Source organism: Phyllobates terribilis, unplaced genomic scaffold (assembly GCF_046119375.1).
Source record: "Phyllobates terribilis strain yellow unplaced genomic scaffold, ASM4611937v1 Scaffold_12__6_contigs__length_324123572, whole genome shotgun sequence".
In the NCBI taxonomy this organism is placed as follows: domain Eukaryota; kingdom Metazoa; phylum Chordata; class Amphibia; order Anura; family Dendrobatidae; genus Phyllobates; species Phyllobates terribilis.
In genome coordinates this window covers 216776923-216796966 of record NW_027362772.1, presented here as the reverse complement: position 1 = coordinate 216796966, position 20044 = coordinate 216776923, and the positions used below count along the sequence as shown (strand labels likewise).

General features: G+C 45.0%; 1 protein-coding gene across 4 annotated transcripts in view; it reads right to left on the bottom strand.

Annotated features, from left to right (window-relative positions):
• Positions 1–8151: 8151 nt before the first annotated feature.
• ARHGEF12 (Rho guanine nucleotide exchange factor 12) overlaps positions 8152–20044 on the bottom strand; it is a 176144-nt gene continuing 164251 nt past the window's right edge. For 2 of the 4 annotated variants that reach the window (XM_073656647.1, XM_073656648.1), the window contains exons 37-41: positions 19251–19415; positions 18187–18540; positions 17847–18088; positions 15400–15469; positions 8152–10093 (exon numbers count right to left, since the gene is read on the bottom strand). In XM_073656647.1, coding sequence (XP_073512748.1) covers positions 10062–10093; positions 15400–15469; positions 17847–18088; positions 18187–18540; positions 19251–19415 — 863 coding nt within the window. In that variant the 3' untranslated portion in view covers positions 8152–10061. The remainder of the gene's footprint in view (positions 10094–15399; positions 15470–17846; positions 18089–18186; positions 18541–19250; positions 19416–20044) is intronic. The other 2 variants (XM_073656646.1, XM_073656649.1) reach the window with 1 other exon arrangement.

The window sequence follows — 20044 nt, the reverse complement described above, 5'->3', positions numbered from 1 at the left end:
TGAATTTTATTAAATTTTAAACATAAAAGTGTGGGTCAATTATTATTCAACCCCTATGTTTAATATTTTGTGGAAGAACCCTTGTTTGCAATTACAGATAATAATAGTCTTTTATAAGACCTGATCAGGCCGGCACAGGTCTGTGGAGTTATCTTGGCCCACTCCTCCATGCAGATCTTCTCCAAGTTATCTAGGTTCTTTGGGTGTCTCATGTGGACTTTATTCTTGAGCTCCTTCCACAAGTTTTCAATTGGGTTAAGGTCAGGAGACTGACTAGGCCACTCCAACACCTTGACTTTTTCCCTATTGAACCAGGCCTTGGTTTTCTTGGCTGTGTGCTTTGGGTCGTTGTCTTGTTGGAAGATGAAATTACGACCCATCTTAAGATCCTTGATGGAGGAGCGGAGGTTCTTGGCCAAAATCTCCAGGTAGGCCGTGCTATCCATCTTCCCATGGATGCGGACCAGATGGCCAGGCCCCTTGGCAGAGAAACTGCCCCACAGCATGATGCTGCTACCACCATGCTTGACTGTAGGGATGGTATTCTTGGGGTCGTATGCAGTGCCATCCAGTCTCCAAACGTCACGTGTGTGGTTGGCACCAAAGATCTCGATCTTGGTCTCATCAGACCATAGAACCTTGAACCAGTCTGTCTCAGAGTCCTCCAAGTGATCATGAGCAAACTGTAGACGAGCCTTGACATGACGCTTTGAAAGTAAAGGTACCTTACGGGCTCGTCTGGAACGGAGACCATTGCGGTGGAGTACGTTACTTATGGTATTGACTGAAACCAATGTCCCCACTGCCATGAGATCTTCCCGGAGCTCCTTCCTTGTTGTCCTTGGGTTAGCCTTGACTCTTCGGACAAGCCTGGCCTCGGCACGGGAGGACACTTTCAAAGGCTGTCCTGGCCGTGGAAGGCTAACAGTAGTTCCATAAGCCTTCCACTTACGGATGATGCTCCCAACAGTGGAGACAGGTAGGCCCAACTCCTTGGAAAGGGTTTTGTACCCCTTGCCAGCCTTGTGACCCTCCACGATCTGGTCTCTGATGGCCTTGGAATGCTCCTTTGTCTTTCCCATGTTGACCATGTCTGAGTGCTGTTCACAAGTTTGGGGAGGGTCTTAATAGTCAGAAAAGGCTGGCAAAAGAGATCTTTAATCCACACATGTGAAGCTCATTATTCTTGGTGCCTGAACTACTTCTTAATACTTTAGGGGGACCAAACAGAATTCTTGTGGTTTGAGGGGTTGAATAATAAATGACACTCTGAATTAACTTTTTACGTTTAAAAAAAAAAAAAAAAAATTTGCTGCAGTGCATTTCCCACTTCCAGGCTGATCTACAGTACAAATGTCACAATGCCAAGTTAATTCTGCATGTGTCAACCAGCTAAATCTGCAGGGGGTTGAATACTACTTGTAGGCACTGTATATGATCCGTGCTCCCCTGTAGTCCACCGGCCATATGATCCGTGTGGTCCGCTGTAGTCCACCAGCCATATGATCCGTGTGCTCTCCTGTGGTCCACCTGCCATATGATCTGTGTGCTCTCCTGTAATCCACCTGCCATATATATGATCCTTGTGCTCCCCTGTAGTCCACCTGCCATGTATGATCAGTGTGCTCCCTTGTAGTCCTCCTGCCATGTATATGATCCGTGTGCTCCCCTGTAGTCCTACCATGTATATGATCCACGTACTCCCCTGTAGTCCTCCTACCATGTATATGATCCATGTGCTCCCCTGTAGTCCACCTGCCATGTATGATCAGTGTGCTCCCTTGTAGTCCTCCTGCCATGTATATGATCCGTGTGCTCCCCTGTAGTCCTCCTACCATGTATATGATCCGTGTGCGCCCCTGTAGTCCTCCTACCATATGATCCGCGTGCTCCCCTGTAGTCCTCCTACCATGTATATGATCCGCATGCTCCCCTGCAGTCCTCCTACCATGTATATGATCCGCGTGCTCCCCTGTAGTCCATCTGCCATGTATATGATCCATGTGCTCCCCTGTAGTCCTCCTACCATGTATATGATCCATGTGCCCCCTGTAGTCTTCCTGCCATGTATGATCCGTGTGCTCCCCTGTAGTCCTCCTACCATGTATATGATCCATGTGCTCACCTGTAGTCCTCCTACCATGTATATGATCCGTGTGCTCCCCTGTAGTCCTACCATGTATATGATCCATGTGCTCCCCTGTAGTCCTCCTACCATGTATATGATCCGCGTGCTCCTCTGTAGTCCTCCTACCATGTATATGATCCGCGTGCTCCTCTGTAGTCCTCCTACCATGTATATGATCCGCGTGCTCCCCTGTAGTCCTCCTACCATGTATATGATCCGCGTGCTCCCCTGTAGTCCTCCTACCATGTATATGATCCGCGTGCTCCCCTGTAGTCCTCCTACCATGTATATGATCCGCGTGCTCCCTTGTAGTCCTCCTACCATGTATATGATCCGCGTGCTCCTCTGTAGTCCTTCTGCCATGTATATGATCCGCGTGCTCCCCTGTAGTCCTCCTGCCATGTATATGATCCATGTGCACCCCTGTAGTCCTCCTACCATGTATATGATCCATGTGCTCACCTGTAGTCCTCCTACCATGTATATGATCTGTGTGCTCCCCTGTAGTCCTACCATGTATATGATCCATGTGCTCCCCTGTAGTCCTTCTACCATGTATATGATCCGCGTGCTCCTCTGTAGTCCTCCTACCATGTATATGATCCGCGTGCTCCTCTGTAGTCCTCCTACCATGTATATGATCCGCGTGCTCCCCTGTAGTCCTCCTACCATGTATATGATCCGCGTGCTCCCCTGTAGTCCTCCTTCCATGTATATGATCCGCGTGCTCCCCTGTAGTCCTCCTACCATGTATATGATCCGCGTGCTCCCTTGTAGTCCTCCTACCATGTATATGATCCGTGTGCTCCCCTGTAATCCTCCTACCATGTATATGATCCGCGTGCTCCTCTGTAGTCCTTCTGCCATGTATATGATCCGCGTGCTCCCCTGTAGTCCTCCTGCCATGTATATGATCCATGTGCACCCCTGTAGTCCATCTGCCATGTGTATGATCCGTGTGCTCCCCTGTAGTCCATCTGCCATATGATCCGTGTGCTCTCCTGTGGTCCACCTGCCATATGATCCATGTGCTCCCCTGTAATCCACCTGCCATATATATGATCCATGTGCTCCCCTGTAGTCCACCTGCCATGTATGATCAGTGTGCTCCCTTGTAGTCCTCCTGCCATGTATATGATCCGCGTGCTCCCCTGTAGTCCTCCTGCCATGTATATGATCCGTGCTCCCCTGTAGTCCACCGGCCATATGATCCGTGTGCTCTCCTGTGGTCCACCTGCCATATGATCCGTGTGCTCCCCTATAATCCACCTGCCATATATATATATATTATCATTGTGCTCCCCTGTAGTCCACCTGCCATGGACAAGTGCTTCTCACTAAATTAAAACATCAAAAAATTAATTTCAGTTCTTTATATAATATGAGTTTCACTTTATGTATTAGAGTCATTACAGACAGAGTGATCTATTTCAAGTGTTTATTTCTGTAATGTTGATGATTATGGCTTACAGCCAATGAAAACACAAGAGTCATTATCTCAGTAAATTACAATAATTAACAGAAAACACATGCAAAGGCTTCTTAAGTGTTTAAAAAGGTCACTTAATCTGTTTCAGTAGGCTCCACAATATTGGGGAAGACTGATGACTTGACAGATGTCCAGAAGGCAGTCATTGACACACTCCACAAGGAGGGTAAGCCACAAATGGTCATTGCTAAAGAAGCTGGCGGTTCACAGAGTGCTGTATTCAAAGCATATCAACCACTTTACAGCCTGTGGCTTATTAGTACGCACCAGACTGTCACCCCCTGTTCAGTGCGGGCTTCGGCGCTGAGCCCGCACTGAACCAGGCACGTCAGCTGATTATTACAGCTGACATGTGCCTGCAACAGCCGCGGGTGAAATCGCGACCCACCCGCGGCTGTGAACATGTTAAATGCCGCTGTCAATCTCCGACAGCGGAATTTAACATCGCCGCACCGGAAGCACCGCTTACCCCGCCCATCAGTGACCCCGTCACGGGATCGCGCGTCACTGGTGGGTGGGCATGACAACCCTTGGTCTGCAGCAGACCCCAGTGGTTGTGATGTGATCGCTATGAGCGCCACCTAGTGGTTGGCGCTCATAGCACAGGAGCATTTCTGCTACATAGAGGTGATCTGTTCATTACTGCTATGTAGCAGAGGCGCTAAGACAGTTGCTGCTTCTAGTCTCCTATGGAGACTATAGAAGCATGCAAAAAGTGTAAAAAAAAATGTTTTTAAAAATATTTAAAAAAATATAAAAGTTTAAATCATCCCGCTTTCGCCCCATTCAAAATAAAAAAATAAAAAAAACACATACATTTGGTATCGCCGCGTTCAGAATCGCCCAATCAATATAAAAAAAAAGTAATCCGATCGGTAAACGGCGTAACGAGAAAAAAATTCTAAACGCCAGAATTGTTTTTTTGGTCGCCGCAACATTGCAATAAAATGCAATAACGGGCGATCAAAACATCGGATCTACCCCAAAATGGTATCAATAAAAACTTCAGCTCGGCGCGCAAAAAATAAGCCGTCACCCAGCCCCAGATCCCAAAAAATGGAGACGCTACGGGTCTTGGAAAATGGCGCTTTTTTTTTTAGCAAATTTTGGAATTTTTTTTCACCACTTAAATAATAAAGAACCTATACATGTTTGGTGTCTACGCAGTCATAATGACCTGGAGAATAATAAGGCAGGCCAGTTTTAGCATTCAGTTAATGTGGTAAAAAAAAATGAAAAAAACACGTCTGTGATATTGCACTTTTTTTGTCATTTCACCGCGCTTGGAATTTTTTTCCCATACACGATACGGTAAAACCAGTAATGCCGTTCAAAAGTACAACTCATCCCGCAAAAAATAACCCCTCACACGGCCATATTGACCAAAAAATAAAAACGCTATGGCTCTGGGAACAAGGGGAGCAAAAAACGAAAATGCAAAAACGGAAAATCCCAAAGTTGCAAAGGGGTTAATGGAAAGTTGAGTGGAAGGAAAAAGTGTGGTAGAAAAAGGTGCACAAGCAACCGGGATAACTGCAGCCTTGAAAGGATTAAGAAAAGGCCATTCAAAAATTTGGGGGAGATTCACAAGGAGTGGACTGCTGCTGGAGTCATTGCTTCAAGAGTCACCACACACAAACACATCCAGGACATGGGCTACACGTGTCACATTCCTTGTGTCAAGTCACTCATGACCAATAGACAACGCCAGAAGCGTCTTACCTGGGCCAAGGAGAAAAACACCTGCACTGTTACTTAGTGGTCCAAGGTGTTGTTTTCAGATGAAAGTAAATTTTGCATTTCATTTGGAAATCAAGGTCCCAGAGTTTGGAGGAAGAGTGGAGAGGCCACAATCCAAGCTGCTGGAGGTCTAGTGTGAAGTTTCCACAATCAGTGATGGTTTGGGGAGCCATGTCATCTTCTGGTGTAGGTTCACTGTGTTTTATCAAGACCAAAGTCAGCGCAGCCGTCTACCAGGACATTTTAGAGCACTTCATGCTTCCCTCTGCCGACAAGCTTTTTGGAGATGGAAATGTCATTCTCCAGCAGGACTTGGCGCCTGTCCACACTGCCAAAAGTACCAATACCTGGTTTACAAATAACAGTATCACTGTGCTTGATTGGCCACCAAACTCACCTGACCTTAACCCCATAGAGAATCTATTATAGAGGATCTATGGGGTATTGTTAAGAGGAAGATGAGAGACACCAGACCCAACAATGCAGACAAGCTGAAGGCTGCTATCAAAGCAACCTGGGCTTCCATAACACCTCAGCAGTGCCACAGGCTGATCGCCTCCATGCCACGCCGCATTGATGCAAAAGGATCCCCGACCAAGTATTGAGCATTTACTGACCATACATTTCAGTAGGCCAACATTTCAGATTTTAAAAACATTTTTCAAGCTGTTATAAATTATTCTAATTTACTGAGATAATGACTTTTGTGTTTTCATTGGCTGTAAGCCATAATCATCCGCATTAACAGAAATAAACACTTCAAATAGATCACTGTCTGTAATGACTCTATATAGGAGTTTCACTTTTTGTATTGAAGAACAAATAAATTTACTTTTTGATGATATTCCAATTTAGTGAGAAGCACCTGTATATGTCCTGCGTTCTCCCCTGTAGTCCACCTGCTATTTATATGACTTGTGTGTACTCCTGTAGTCCATTGGATACTGTTGAAAGACTGAAAAGCCAAAATAAGCTTATTTGGGCTTTTATGATGTAATGCTCTGTACCACAGATATTGCATACAACAGATTAAAGGGGTCTGTATCAGCTAGACTGAAGATGACATCACAGCCACCTGTCACCCGACGGCGGAGGCACTGACTGTTTGCAGCATCAGGTGACTGATTGGATCATCTCATCTGGTCAGCCTGAAGCTGGTGAGAGCAGCAGCACTGGAGGGCAGGATCTGACATTAAGCATTCCTTCCCTAAGCTTTTTTTTTTTTAAATAAAGACTAAAAAAAACCCTTTCAACCTCTACCCTCCCAGCCAATTTTCTATTTTTCTTTTTAACAGTTTTTTTTCGGCTTCTTCCAAGAGCCATACCTTATTTTTGCTGGTCGTTACCATACGAGGGCTTGTTTTTTATTTGCAGGAGGAGCTGTAATTTTGAATGACTCCATGCATTTTACAATAGAATATGCTGGAAAACTGGGGGGAAAAAAATTACAAGTGGGATGTTATGGTAAAAAAACAAAAACTGCAATTCTACCTTGCTTTTTGGGGTTTTGTTTTTATGTCATCCATTGTACAATAAAAATGACATGGAAACCCGAGTCAGTATCATTACGATGATCAGCTTTGAATAAAAATGGTGGTGGTAAATAAAAATTCAGAAGTTTGTAAAAAAAAAAAAAAAAAAGTTTGGTTTGTGTTGCCATCTTCTGAGACCTGTAAACATTTTCATTATTCAGTGGATGGAGCTCTGTAAGGCCTTGTGTTGTGTGGTGTTCTTATTGGTACCGTTTTAGAGTATATGACGTTTTGATCACTTTTTTATGAATTCTTTGGGGAAGTCCGGCGACTTAGGAAACAGACCATTCTGAAATTTACGCTGTGTATAGCACTGGTTACATTTTATATTGTGATAGATGGCTGAAATGGAGCACTAACTGGTTCCTCTGCGCAGCTGGTGGAAATCCACAGGAAAGATCCAAGAGACACGAAGGTTGAATAATGTGGTTGTATCCTGAGGAAGAAGTCTGATGACTTCGAAACCTGTAGATATTAAAATTTTGATATTCAACCTTCATGTCTCCTAGATCTTTCCTGTTGATTTCCACCAGCAGAGCAGAAGAACTACTTAATTGCTCCATTTCAGCTACGTTTGCTTTTTTTTCAACCTGAAAAGCACAGATTGACAGCGGCATTTAATAGACTGAACAGTAGTGATTGGTGCGAGCGCTGGTCCCTGGTGTTCTAGTCATTCACCATTTGTGGAGCGGACTTGGCTTGGACTTGAGTATTTGCCTACTCAATACACTCGATATGTGATGAAAAACGAGTTCGTGTACAGTCCTGGTGCAGAGGTGACACTTCCCAAAAATCCAAATACAGATTTTGAATCATTCAGAGGAAATTCACAAGTCCATGTCTATTAATGGACAGCATGCGGGTGGCATGGTGTCCGCTGCATCACTTCCAGTATTGGACCAAATACAGACATGTGATTGCCTTATTTAAAAAAAATAAAACAAAACCCTAGAATGTGTGAATGGAGCCTGCAAATTACAGAGAGATTGTAACTAAAATCTGCAGAATTACGATTCCAGCTCTGGTTTAGCATATTTGTAAGGCAAGTTACAATATCAGAATGCTGCAAGATAAGTAAATGAAATAGTTTACACAGGGATCTGTACAAATTAACCAAAAACGTCCTCTATTGTAGAAAATGTAAGCCCCAAATGTAGTGCTGGTGAGCGTGAGCCGATGGTGGTTATATTTCTGCTTTCTTTTATCTATAATGAATATATGGCGTAATACAGAGAAGTTCTTTTATTGCTCGTTGGAAAATACCCTGTACATACATGATCAATACTTCACACTGAGAGGGATGATTGGCCTGGAAAGCACTTTTACTCGTCTACAGAATCATTTCATTGCTGGTCTTCAGACTTCGCTGCTATAGGAAAATAGTCAGAAAATATTAGACTCATCTTTCCATAAAGCTCGTTTAATATCAGAATATTACTGAACTTCCCAGGCTCCCACCCCGCATTTTAATGCATTTATCTCCAAGAGACATAGCATCCCAGAATCATACAACTTTACCAGCTATAATACATAAAATAACTATGCCACAAACATACATTTGGATAATTATATAGTTTAGACACCCATCCACAATAATTAAAAACACAAGAGTATGAATGTTAATATGGCCTTACGCAAAAATAATACTCCCACATCTTGTCTTAAGCCAATGTTAAGAGTACATTTCTCATGTACAATAGGAATATATCTGGAAGATTTTCTTTAAATACATATACATACAGAAAGGATGCAGAAAACTCCCTTTAATGGGAACCACAGCTGAATCTAGCTGTGAATAACCTGTCCTAAAAGTGCAAAGGCGCGTCCCTAGACTGCTTCATGATCTCCTAATCCAGCAATATCAGTTATGGGAGAGGGGCGAAGGAGACAAACCCAGCAGGAGAAGTGGCAACAGACATGATACTCGGCCACTTCCAAAGGACTGGAATCAGGGGCTAAGGAGCTGGTGGAGATCTCAGTGCCTAGAAAATAACACATTGAAACTTTGTTCATTTCAGCTGGTGCTAATCTAGCGGATGAAGGAGTTCAAATACAAAAATGAAGTAGTGATTGCAGGCTCGCATATATATTCTATATATACCGTCTGAACATGCTGCATGGTCATGCGAGCACCAGATATGAGCGATTGTCTACGTGGAGAACAAGAGTCCGCACGGTAGAAGACGTGGTTAGCAGGCGATCTCTGCAGGGACATCTTGTGTAGAGCAGCAACAATCTGTCAGTAATTGGCAAGGCAGAATACTGATTTGTGGCGATGATCAGCGCGGAGCACACGTCGCTGCCGATTCAATGCACTCTATTCCCACTCTCCAACACTTTGGTCACGCGGGAAGTTTTAGGACAGCCTTCAGAGGAGCATCCTGGCAGTCCCATTAAAAGGGTGGCAGTGTAACTTGGCAGGAGAGGTTCAAAGCTGCTGAGACTGAAGCTCTGGTCCTTTCTTCAGGCTCAGGATGGGAAGACAGGGAGAACGGAGAAGAACCACCTTCGGTATAAAGATCTTAGCACTGTCAGTGCAAATACAGAGGCAGGCACACAGGCAGCCCCATTACTGGCCCTAAATATTATTTGCTTTACTGGTGCCTGCCTCCAGGGTGCTAGCTCAGTAGTGTTTTGGCAACCTGCACTAATGTTTCTGGAATTGGAGCATCTGAACACCATCTGGTGTTTGCCCATCATTTATTTATGGCAATGATCGTTTTTCTTTTGTCTGAGAAAATACGAAAGATTCCATTTTAGGCAAAATATTTCATGGCACAAACATGTGGCTTCTGAGGCTTGTAACAAACAGGTAACATTCTCACTTTTCACATCCTACGCACCCATCAGGCTGAGCATACTGGGAAGAGACGGGTTAAATCGCATCTGTCACACTATTAATCAAACGGAAAAATCTTCCTGGTTATAAAGCGGCCGTGGCTTCATACAGACATCATTCTTTCTTCACTGGCTCTTGCAATAGCCAATATTACGTCTAGCCTACGGCGAGGTGTGTCTGGTGTGCCGGATGAGCATGAGATGGGGAGGCCGGACTGTAAGGTCTGCAGGGTTTGCCCAAGGTCTACAAGAGACTGAGGGATTGGTAGTGGGCTGCAGGTGATCCCTCCAGGGGGCCCGAGTCTCCTGGACCAGAGCGAAGACCGCTTCAATTTCAACCCTTGTCAGTAGGGAGCATTGTGATATCTGCGGATGAAGGAATAATCAGACAATTATTTACAGGCGTGCATCATTACCCCCAGTATGAAGGCAAATCTAATACATATGCTACACAAAGAGACAAAAACAGCAGCTGCTTCATGGATCTATATTGCTGGATATTACACACTCGGATGTAAGGAAGATTAACCTTGTCACTTCTTTCCATTCTCCAGGACATCTCAGGACAATAGTGAAGATTTCGGCGAGATATCACATAAATAGTCATAGCCAGCAGCTATTTTATTCTTCAGCCAGAATATAGATGAATATTATCCTGGCTCCCATCAGAATTAAGAGTTTGTATACTGGAAAGATATCTAATCATTCATAAAGCGACCAGACAATTACAGATGGCGAGTCCAGGACTATTCCATCCGGGACATGGAAGAACCAGATCAGCTTCCATCACAGACACAACTGTTCGTATTACCAGCCATTAAAGGAGACCTGACGTCTGTTCAGTTTTTAGTAAGGTCAGACAACCTCTAATACATACATACATACACACATATACAATATATATATATATATATATATATATATATATATATATATATATAAAATAAACAGTCAGATTTAGCCATTTTCCAATATTTAGACCAGACAGCCTGATGAAAACAAGGTAAATGTACTGTATTGGCTCACACTGAATGGTAACGGTCCAGCATCTGTAGACAATGGTCTAACTTTACACCACCTGAGAAGTGTGCAGAAGACCCCCAGCAGTGTCCTACTGCCGCTAGAGCACAGAGCCGGCACCAGAGAGTCCTCCTAAGGACGGACGGCGTGGCAGCTCAGATCAGACGTGCCGGGAGCCGATATTGACGCCCGTGTTATGCTCATGTGAAATACCTGCACCACCTTGGAGAATTCCTAGATTAGCCTTTTCCTAACATTACATCTTCATTCATCTTGCTGAAACATCGAAAAACTAGACTATTGAAATAAAAATGGATGTGAAATCCACTTCTGGAAATGGGCCCCTGATGTCCGACACTAAATCACAGGAGCCGGTTAGGTAACTGCTGATCACTGGTAATGATTAGTGCAGAGTTGCAGCACTGAACAATCCAATAAAATAACCTTCAGTGATTACCAATATCCCTTACTTAACCAAGCACTGTCATGGAGGCTTAACCCCTTCAGGTGCGGTTCTCTGTACACCCGAAACTGGCATCGGAAGGAAGCTTCAGGAAGGCACTTGTACAATGCTCTCATTCTGTGGTATAAGTATCCCGAGGGGGATATATTATGGGTCTTCAGGGGGTACTCATGCCACACTGTATTTACAAAGGGGCAACCGTGCTTCTAACCAATGAGAAGCAGGCGACTGTAGTGTGAGAACTAAATTCAGCCAAATTAAAAGGGTTACTCCGGCAGAGCTCACTGCTTCATCGAAGAAGAGAGGGGGAGTCCTGGTGACTCACAAGCAAAAGCGGCAGGCATTGTGCACCGGTTGTGTCCTAATGAGCCGGCAGATATTTGTAGTCAAGACATCACAAGCAGCCGCTCCCCTTCGATGTGTAAGCCGAACCAGATTACCCCTTTACTCACCTGTGGAAACTGATAACGTGTCTCTATTGGGATCTACAGGGGTACAAACAATTCTACATAAAGTCCTAGAGAACCAATCTCAAGAGTGATAATACATAGGATGTGGCTACATGACGACTTTGGCCGTGACACCTGGTGGGCGACCAGTTTGCTAGGTGACGATTCTACATCGCAGAGCACTAAAAGTGAATTTGGTCACAGTATGACCCCCAGGCCTAGCGCGACCCCCCGCCCCGAGTAGCGTGACCCACCCACTACCCTGAGGCTAGCGCAACCTCCCGCCCCGAGTAGTGTGACCCACCCACTACCCTGAGGCTAGCGCAACCTCCCGCCCCGAGTAGTGTGACCAGCCCCCCCCCACCCCCCCCCCCAAGGCTAGCGAGACCGCCCCTCCCCAGAGGCTGGCGTGAGCCCCAAGAATGGCGAGACAAGAGAGAAGTCCAACTCCCATCATATTGTTTGCTCCTTGCTAGTTGTAATACCCTGGGGGTTACAATGGGACCCCATTCACATGTATTGTGCTGTGATGTAGCAGTGACCCTTGAACTTTGCTCACCCAGCAGGTGTCAGGGCCAAAGTCACCATTTAGCCCCAGCCTTAAAGAGGCATTACTACCCATTGACAGCATACAAGTGCGTATAGATCCAATAGATTACAGCCTTAGTGGACTGACCCCTATGGAGAGGATGGAGGTTCCCTTCTCCTCCCCAGCTGCACAGTGGCCTCTCTGCCTTATATACTTCATACTAGACTATCACAGCGGGAGAGGATGAGAGTCCCCTTCTGCTGATACACGATGATCCTAGAGATGTCTACACAAAGCCCTCTTGTACTTGTAGTCCCAGTGCCCACCTACAGCCACTTCTCCCTGACATGTGAATCCATGTGAGCAGACACCAGACCTTGAAAAATCCTGCAAGTGAGCAGACTGTTGGGGGCCGCAGGTTATGCGCCCATGGTGTGGAATGGCTGCACTCTCCAGCAGGTTTATAACTCTGTACTATGTAATGCAGATTGAATACACAATCAGCTCAGGGTTTTGTGCAGCTGAAGGTAACCATCCGATAAATTCAGATTTTTAAGGATGAGTCACCCACTGCTTTTTCTTGATCGACTAACTATATGTTATGCTGGTAAAGTCGCCCACGGGACAGATGTGGTCAGTGCAGAAATGTAATGGTCTTATCTGAAAAGAAGACTTTATTCTGTAAACATGAGCAAAATCTACATCCGGCTCATGGATACGAGGATGGGGCTGGTATTGCTGCAGCGGGAGTCACACGAGGGTCACACATTGGTAAGGAGCCATCTGCCATGCGTGCATCTTCCTGCTGACTTACTTCGATGAACATAAACTACATTTTGTAAGTGTGAAATTGATAACAGAAAAACAAGAGTCTGCGGAGTGGAGAAACTACTTACTGATCAGATACATACTGAACAGCGGCTTCCGATAGATGGGCACCAAGTCTACAGTCCAGTCTGCAGGGAATGTGTCATTTGTGCCGTACTGGTGTCTTCCCCTCATGCTTCAAACATGCCTCACTCACACCCATCCTCAAAAAGCCCTCCCATGACCCATCCTATCTGACAAGCTACCGCCCCATATAACTTCTCCCCTATGCCTCAAAACTACTGAAACAACACGTCCATTCTGAACTGTCCTCCCACCTCTCCTCCTGCTCTTTGACTGCCTCCAATCTGGTTTCCGACCGCACCATTCTACTGAAACTTCTCTGACTAAAGTCACCAACAACTTACTAACCGCAAAATCCAAGCGCCACTACTTTGTCCTCCTCCTCCTGGACCGGTCATCTGCTATCGACACAGTGGAACATTCCCTCTTACTACAGACTCATCTCTTGGCATCACGGACGTGGCCCTATCTTGGATCTCATCATACCTAACAAACAGGACATTCAGTGTCTCCCTCTCACACACCAGCTCCTCATCTTGCCCCCCATCTGTCGGTGTCCCCCAAGGTTCAGTTCTAGGACCCCTGCTCTTCTCCATCTATACCTTTGGCCTGGGACAGCTCAGAGTCTCACGGCTTTCAGTATCACCTCTATGCTGATGACACACAGATCTACCTCTCTGCACCCGATATCTCCTCCCTACTAACCAAAATCCCACAATGTCTGTCCGCCATCTCATCCTTCTTCTCTGCCAGATTTCTCAAACTTAATATGGATAAAACTGAATTCATCATCTTTCCACCTTCCCATTCCCCCCCCCCATCTGACTTATCTATCAACGTCAATGGCTGTTCACTTTCCCCAGTCCCGCAAGCTTGCTGCCTTGGGGTAACCCTGGACTCTGATCTCTCCTTCAAACCACATATCCAAGCCTTTTCCACTTCCTGCCGTCTCCAACTCAAAAATATTTCCCAAATCCACACATTCCTCAACCACGAATCTGCAAAACACTAGTGCACGCCCTCATCATCTCCTGCCTCGACTACTGCAACTTCCTGCTCTGTGGCCTCCCCTCTAACACTCTCGCACCCCTCCAATCTATCCTTAACTCTGCTGCCCGACTAATCCACCTGTCCCCCCCATTATTCTCTGGCCTCTCCTCTGTCAATCCCTTCACTGGCTCCCCATTACCCAGAGACTCCAGTTCAAATCCCTAACCATGGCATACAAAGCCACCCACAACCTGTTCCCTCCATACATTTGTGATCTAGTCTCCCGGTACTTACCTGCGTGCAACTTCTGATCCTCGCAAGATCTCCTTTTCTAGTCCCCTCTTTTCTCCTCTTTCACCAATCGCATACAAGATTTCTCCCATGCATCCCCCCTACTCTGGAACTCTCTACCTCAAAGCATCAGACTCTCGCCTACCGTGGAAAAACCTTCAAAAGGAACCTGAAGACCTACCTCTTCTGACAAGCCTACAACCTGCAGTAACCACCGCTCCACCATACCGCTGCACGACCAGCTCTACCCGCACCTACTGTATCCTCACCCATCCCTTGTAGACTGAGCCCTCGCGGTCAAGGTCCTTGCTCTTCCTGTACCAGTCGCTGTCACGTTTTGTTAAAGATCATTGTAATTGTTTTTGTCTGTATACCCCCTTTTCACATGTAAAGCGCCATGGAATAAATGGTGCTATAATAATAAATAATAGTAATAGTAATAATAATAATACTTTGTACACCAGGCTCTTCAGGGGCCGGCATGGCACAGACCGGCATCTGGGTATTGGGTGCGGTGGTGCACACAGCTCCCTAAGGACAAGTCTTGTGTGCAACATAATAAAGACAAGAGAAGCCGGAAGCGAGGAGAGGTCGCTAAATACCGGTTTATTTATTTTTTGTCTGATCTGGAGTCTGCTAAATATTCAGAGCCCAAAAACCTCAAATATATTCAGTCTAATCTGGGGGCTGATTTATTGTATGGAGGACGGACGCCTGGGGTCTAAATTAATGGTGGGGTCAAACATATGATATGTCAATTCTGCGGTAGATGGTATGAATTTATTTTGCCTTATGGGTTGCCAGTCTTATTTTGTGATTCGATATCTGGGCTCTAAACGAAGTTAGCTGTTCCTTGAGTATTTCTGGTAGGCCTTTCTTATTTCTTTTAGGGGTTACACCAAAAGAGGGTTTGCTGCCCCCAATGCATAGAAGGCTGGGAAACGTTATAATTAAAGGTGAACATGTCACCTGGGATCTTCAAAGCTCATTATCTAGCCTGGTAGACCACATGGAGGTTTCAATATTTGTCTGGTTATACCTGGTTCTTCTTCCAAGAGGCCCGATGCCGCCAGCTTATTCCGGAGTGCACTATAACAGTTTTCAAGTCCCTGTAATGTAGAAAATCAGAACAAATCTATCATTCACCTAGGGATAAGCATTAAATATTTGTGGTCATAGACAAGTTACCATATTTCTTCTCTCTGAAGCCCAAAACATGTGGTCATGTAATATAATAAAAGCCACAGACTACTCAATTATATACATTATGGGCCTGATCCACAAAGGTATATTCACCAGAATTCTGGCACAAAACACTTTCAAATATTGCAATATTTTTAAGCAACAAAGTTACACAAACATTTTGCAACTTTTGTCACTTGAATACCAGTTTCAGCCCTCTCTGCTAAAGTAGGGGGAGATGGGACTGGGCGTAACAAAGCCTGCCCGACAAATTCATCAAAAGTTGTGGCATAACTTGCGCCAGAAATGTTACTCCAGTCCCCGACAAGGTGACAATTCTGGTGGAGGCACAGACGAGCTGTAAGATGTGCCTAATTCACTAAGTGGCGTGCACCTATTAATGAATTAGGTGTCTCTTACTCCATCATACCAATCATAAAGACTGGCGTGCACAAAATGAATTGGGCCCATGTGTTCCTAGAATCCCGATACCCTAACAGTACCCCATCACAAGACTCAACAGTGAGCCAACACAATAAAGAGCTAACAGTACCCCATCACAAGACCCAACAGTGCCCCATCACATCAAAGAGCTAACAGTGCCCCATCACATCAAAGAGCTAACAGTGCCCCATCACAAGAGCTAACAGTGCCCCATCACAATAAAGAGCTAACAGTGCCCCAACACAAGACCTAAGTGTCCCAACACAATAAAGACCTAAGTGTCCCAACACAATAAAGACCTAAGTGTCCCAACACAATAAAGACCTAAGTGTCCCAACACAATAAAGACCTAAGTGTCCCAACACAATAAAGACCTAAGTGTCCCAACACAATAAAGACCCAAGTGTCCCAACACAATAAAGACCCAAGTGTCCCAACACAATAAAGACCCAAGTGTCCCAACACAATAAAGACCCAAGTGTCCCAACACAATAAAGACCCAAGTGTCCCAACACAATAAAGACCCAAGTGTCCCAACACAATAAAGACCCAAGTGTCCCAACACAATAAAGACCCAAGTGTCCCAACACAATAAAGACCCAAGTGTCCCAACACAATAAAGACCCAAGTGTCCCAACACAATAAAGACCCAAGTGTCCCAACACAATAAAGACCCAAGTGTCCCAACACAATAAAGACCCAAGTGTCCCAACACAATAAAGACCCAAGTGTCCCAACACAATAAAGACCCAAGTGTCCCAACACAATAAAGACCCAAGTGTCCCAACACAATAAAGACCCAAGTGTCCCAACACAATAAAGACCCAAGTGTCCCAACACAATAAAGACCCAAGTGTCCCAACACAATAAAGACCCAAGTGTCCCAACACAATAAAGACCCAAGTGTCCCAACACAATAAAGACCCAAGTGTCCCAACACAATAAAGACCCAAGTGTCCCAACACAATAAAGACCCAAGTGTCCCAACACAATAAAGACCCAAGTGTCCCAACACAATAAAGACCCAAGTGTCCCAACACAATAAAGACCCAAGTGTCCCAACACAATAAAGACCCAAGTGTCCCAACACAATAAAGACCCAAGTGTCCCAACACAATAAAGACCCAAGTGCCCCAACACAATAAAGACCCAAGTGCCCCAACACAATAAAGAGCTAACAGTACCCCAACACAATAAGGAACTAAAAGTATCCCAACACAATAAAGACCTAACATGACAAGACTAAAATGTGTCTACTGACTGCGATTAATCTACAGTGTTATGAGTTTAAAGTGAAACGTTTATGGCTATAGCTAAGTTATGGTGTTTTATTACAGATCCTGGGGTATTGATCTCTGTGAACAAAGAGGCTGAGGTCACTTTGGCCATCTTCCTGCACAGTTGGGCTACCTGCCTCCTGCTGTTTAGGGAAATGCAGCACAGCTCGATTCAAGTCAATGTGGCCATGTCTTGATGTTCCATGCACATCGATGGCAGAAAGTTAAAAAAAGGGCCACAGCCCAGCAGTTAGACCTCATCAGAGAAGAAGCGACGGCATATAGTGGCAACATGTCATCAATAAAAATGGTGCAAATCAATTTGCAGGTCCAGTTCCATTCACCATGTCCATAATCTGTGGTCGTTGGACAGGAATCCCGAGAACCGCCTCCTACCCGATGGCATCCGCAGCTCTTCCTATGATTAGCCAGCCTAGCGCTACGTCATGGTGCGATAACGACACTGTCAGGCTGGCTAATCATAGGAAGAGCCGCAGATGCCAGATGGTAGGAGGTGGTTCTCAGGCTCCCATCCAGCAGCCACAGCGTGCGTGCGTATATATATATAATTTTATTTCCTCACCTTGAGCTGCTGCAAGTCAGTTTCAATCTTTTCTATATAATGCAACATCTGGTTGAACATCTCTGAAGGTGGTGTGGGCTCAAGGTGCCCGATGACAGGCTGAACCCCCCTGACCTCTGCGTATGAGGAACCTGCTTGTTGCTCGGAGTATGTGCATTGAGTAGAGGATTCTGCGTAAACAAAGTCGTCGTCTGTGGAACTTTCTTGCATGTTCTCATAGCCCTCCAGAATCAGATATCTCCCTGCAATAAAGAAAAAAAAAAAAAAAAAAAGCATTAAGACAAAATCAAGCAGTGCTAGAAGCGAGAAATAAATATAAGCGCATGCGGCAGATACTGACCCGATATCCGATACGGAGTGTCGTCAGAATCTTTAGTGTAATTCTTTGACTGTTCATCGCTTTGAGGTTCATGAGCATCAAAAAACTGCTCGGCGCCATCTTCTTCTGCCACGTCTGAGGATACACTGCCATGCTCAGAGCGGCGCTTTTCAGTCTTTTGCTGTACAGGAGATTGCTTATTTGCACAAGTCTTTCCCATTCGTTTCCTCTGGTGGTTGAGTCCCAAAGGTCTCATCTGTTTGTCACTGTCCGTCATCTGCTGGATACTCCGACTGCAGAAACGCTGGAAGTTTTCAGCTTCCTCTCTCTGAAGGAGCTTGACCTGCTGCATTAATAATTCTCGCAGTAGTTCCACTACAGGAAATAAATGTAACAATTTAATGAGGACATTAATCAGAGTAACACGTGTGGCACACATGAAGTGCAAGAATACATTTGTATCTATTGCACTCCGCACGGGGGACACAGAAGCAGAGGAGTGACAGCGATCAGTGGGAGTCTAGAGGATCGCTCAATGGATCTACAGGGGGGATCTCTAGATCAACTGGAGTCTTAAGATAAACTTGATGGACATATTGCTAATATGTCATCTATCTTGCTCTGGGAAGCAGAATGGCATCTATATTAATCACCACCACACTTCCTCCGACTCTGGAAAGATACAAATAACTACTTATGCAGCGGAGCTTTCCCTGCTCAGAACATAATAATTACTCACATTCATGGATCAGTAATCTGGAAAAGTTTACTAAAAGTGTCATTACTGGTTGCTTGCCTAATACAGATATACAAGACTTCGCTCTATGAGACAGTTCAATAGCTCAAGTTGATGTGAGGTTTTCTTTTTTTGTATTAGGATAGAAAGTCCTTAATTTGGCTATTCTGGGACATCACACTTATGTCTATTCCTAGGTCCTCCACTATATATGAAAACCGGAACAATGGAGATGTGGAGAAGTTCCCCAGAGCAACCAGAGTGTTAAAAATGGGAAGAATACAAAGTGTGAACATGGGTAACAGCGTTACTTTGTAGCTTTCTAAAATATAATTTCAATGGTACTTACAGTTTCTGAGGGCATCCTGTGCCCACGTGTGCTTGGCAGCGGTGTAGTAGGACATGCGGCTAGGACTGATAGACGTCGGGGGCAGCGGATTGCTCTGCACCGGTTGTACGGAGCTGTCCCCTCCACTATGGGATAGTGCTGAACTCTCAATGCCTGAATCCTTGTCTGAAAGGAGAAGAAAACTAATCAATGATTCATCTGATTTCTTCTCGAAAGTCTGGTGGCACAGTCTAACTCCAATCTCTCCTGAAAAGAACAAACTTAACGGGGTCTATGAACAAATCAAAGTTCAGTTTGGTTACTTTCACGACTTTGGTATGGCCTTAGAATATTACAGCTGTACAAATACTGTTTTGGGCTTCCCTGGGATTTAAAGCCATCCCCTTTCGATAGGGGCTAAGATAATAACTAACTCAATGCTGGAGGTCCAACTGCTGCGATCCCCAGTAGTTTTGGAAGTAGGACTCTGCAGAGGAGCTATTCATTGCCTATGGGACCACCAGAAATGGTGGCACACGACACCACTTTCTCAGGCAGTCCAATAGTCAATGGAGTGGATTTTATTCATGATCATATATTAGGGGCTTTTTTAGGGGTAACTGCATGTGTGTTCATTTTGCTGAATCTCCCAATAGTCATTTCAGTCATCTTATTAAAGGATTGCTATGCCCATGTTTGCCCTGCAGTAATGTTATACAACATACATCTAAGACTACTAGATGGCAGCAGCCATAGACAATGAATGGAGCAGGGCGCACAGGCTCGACCTCCGTTCCCTTTCGACAAGGATCTAC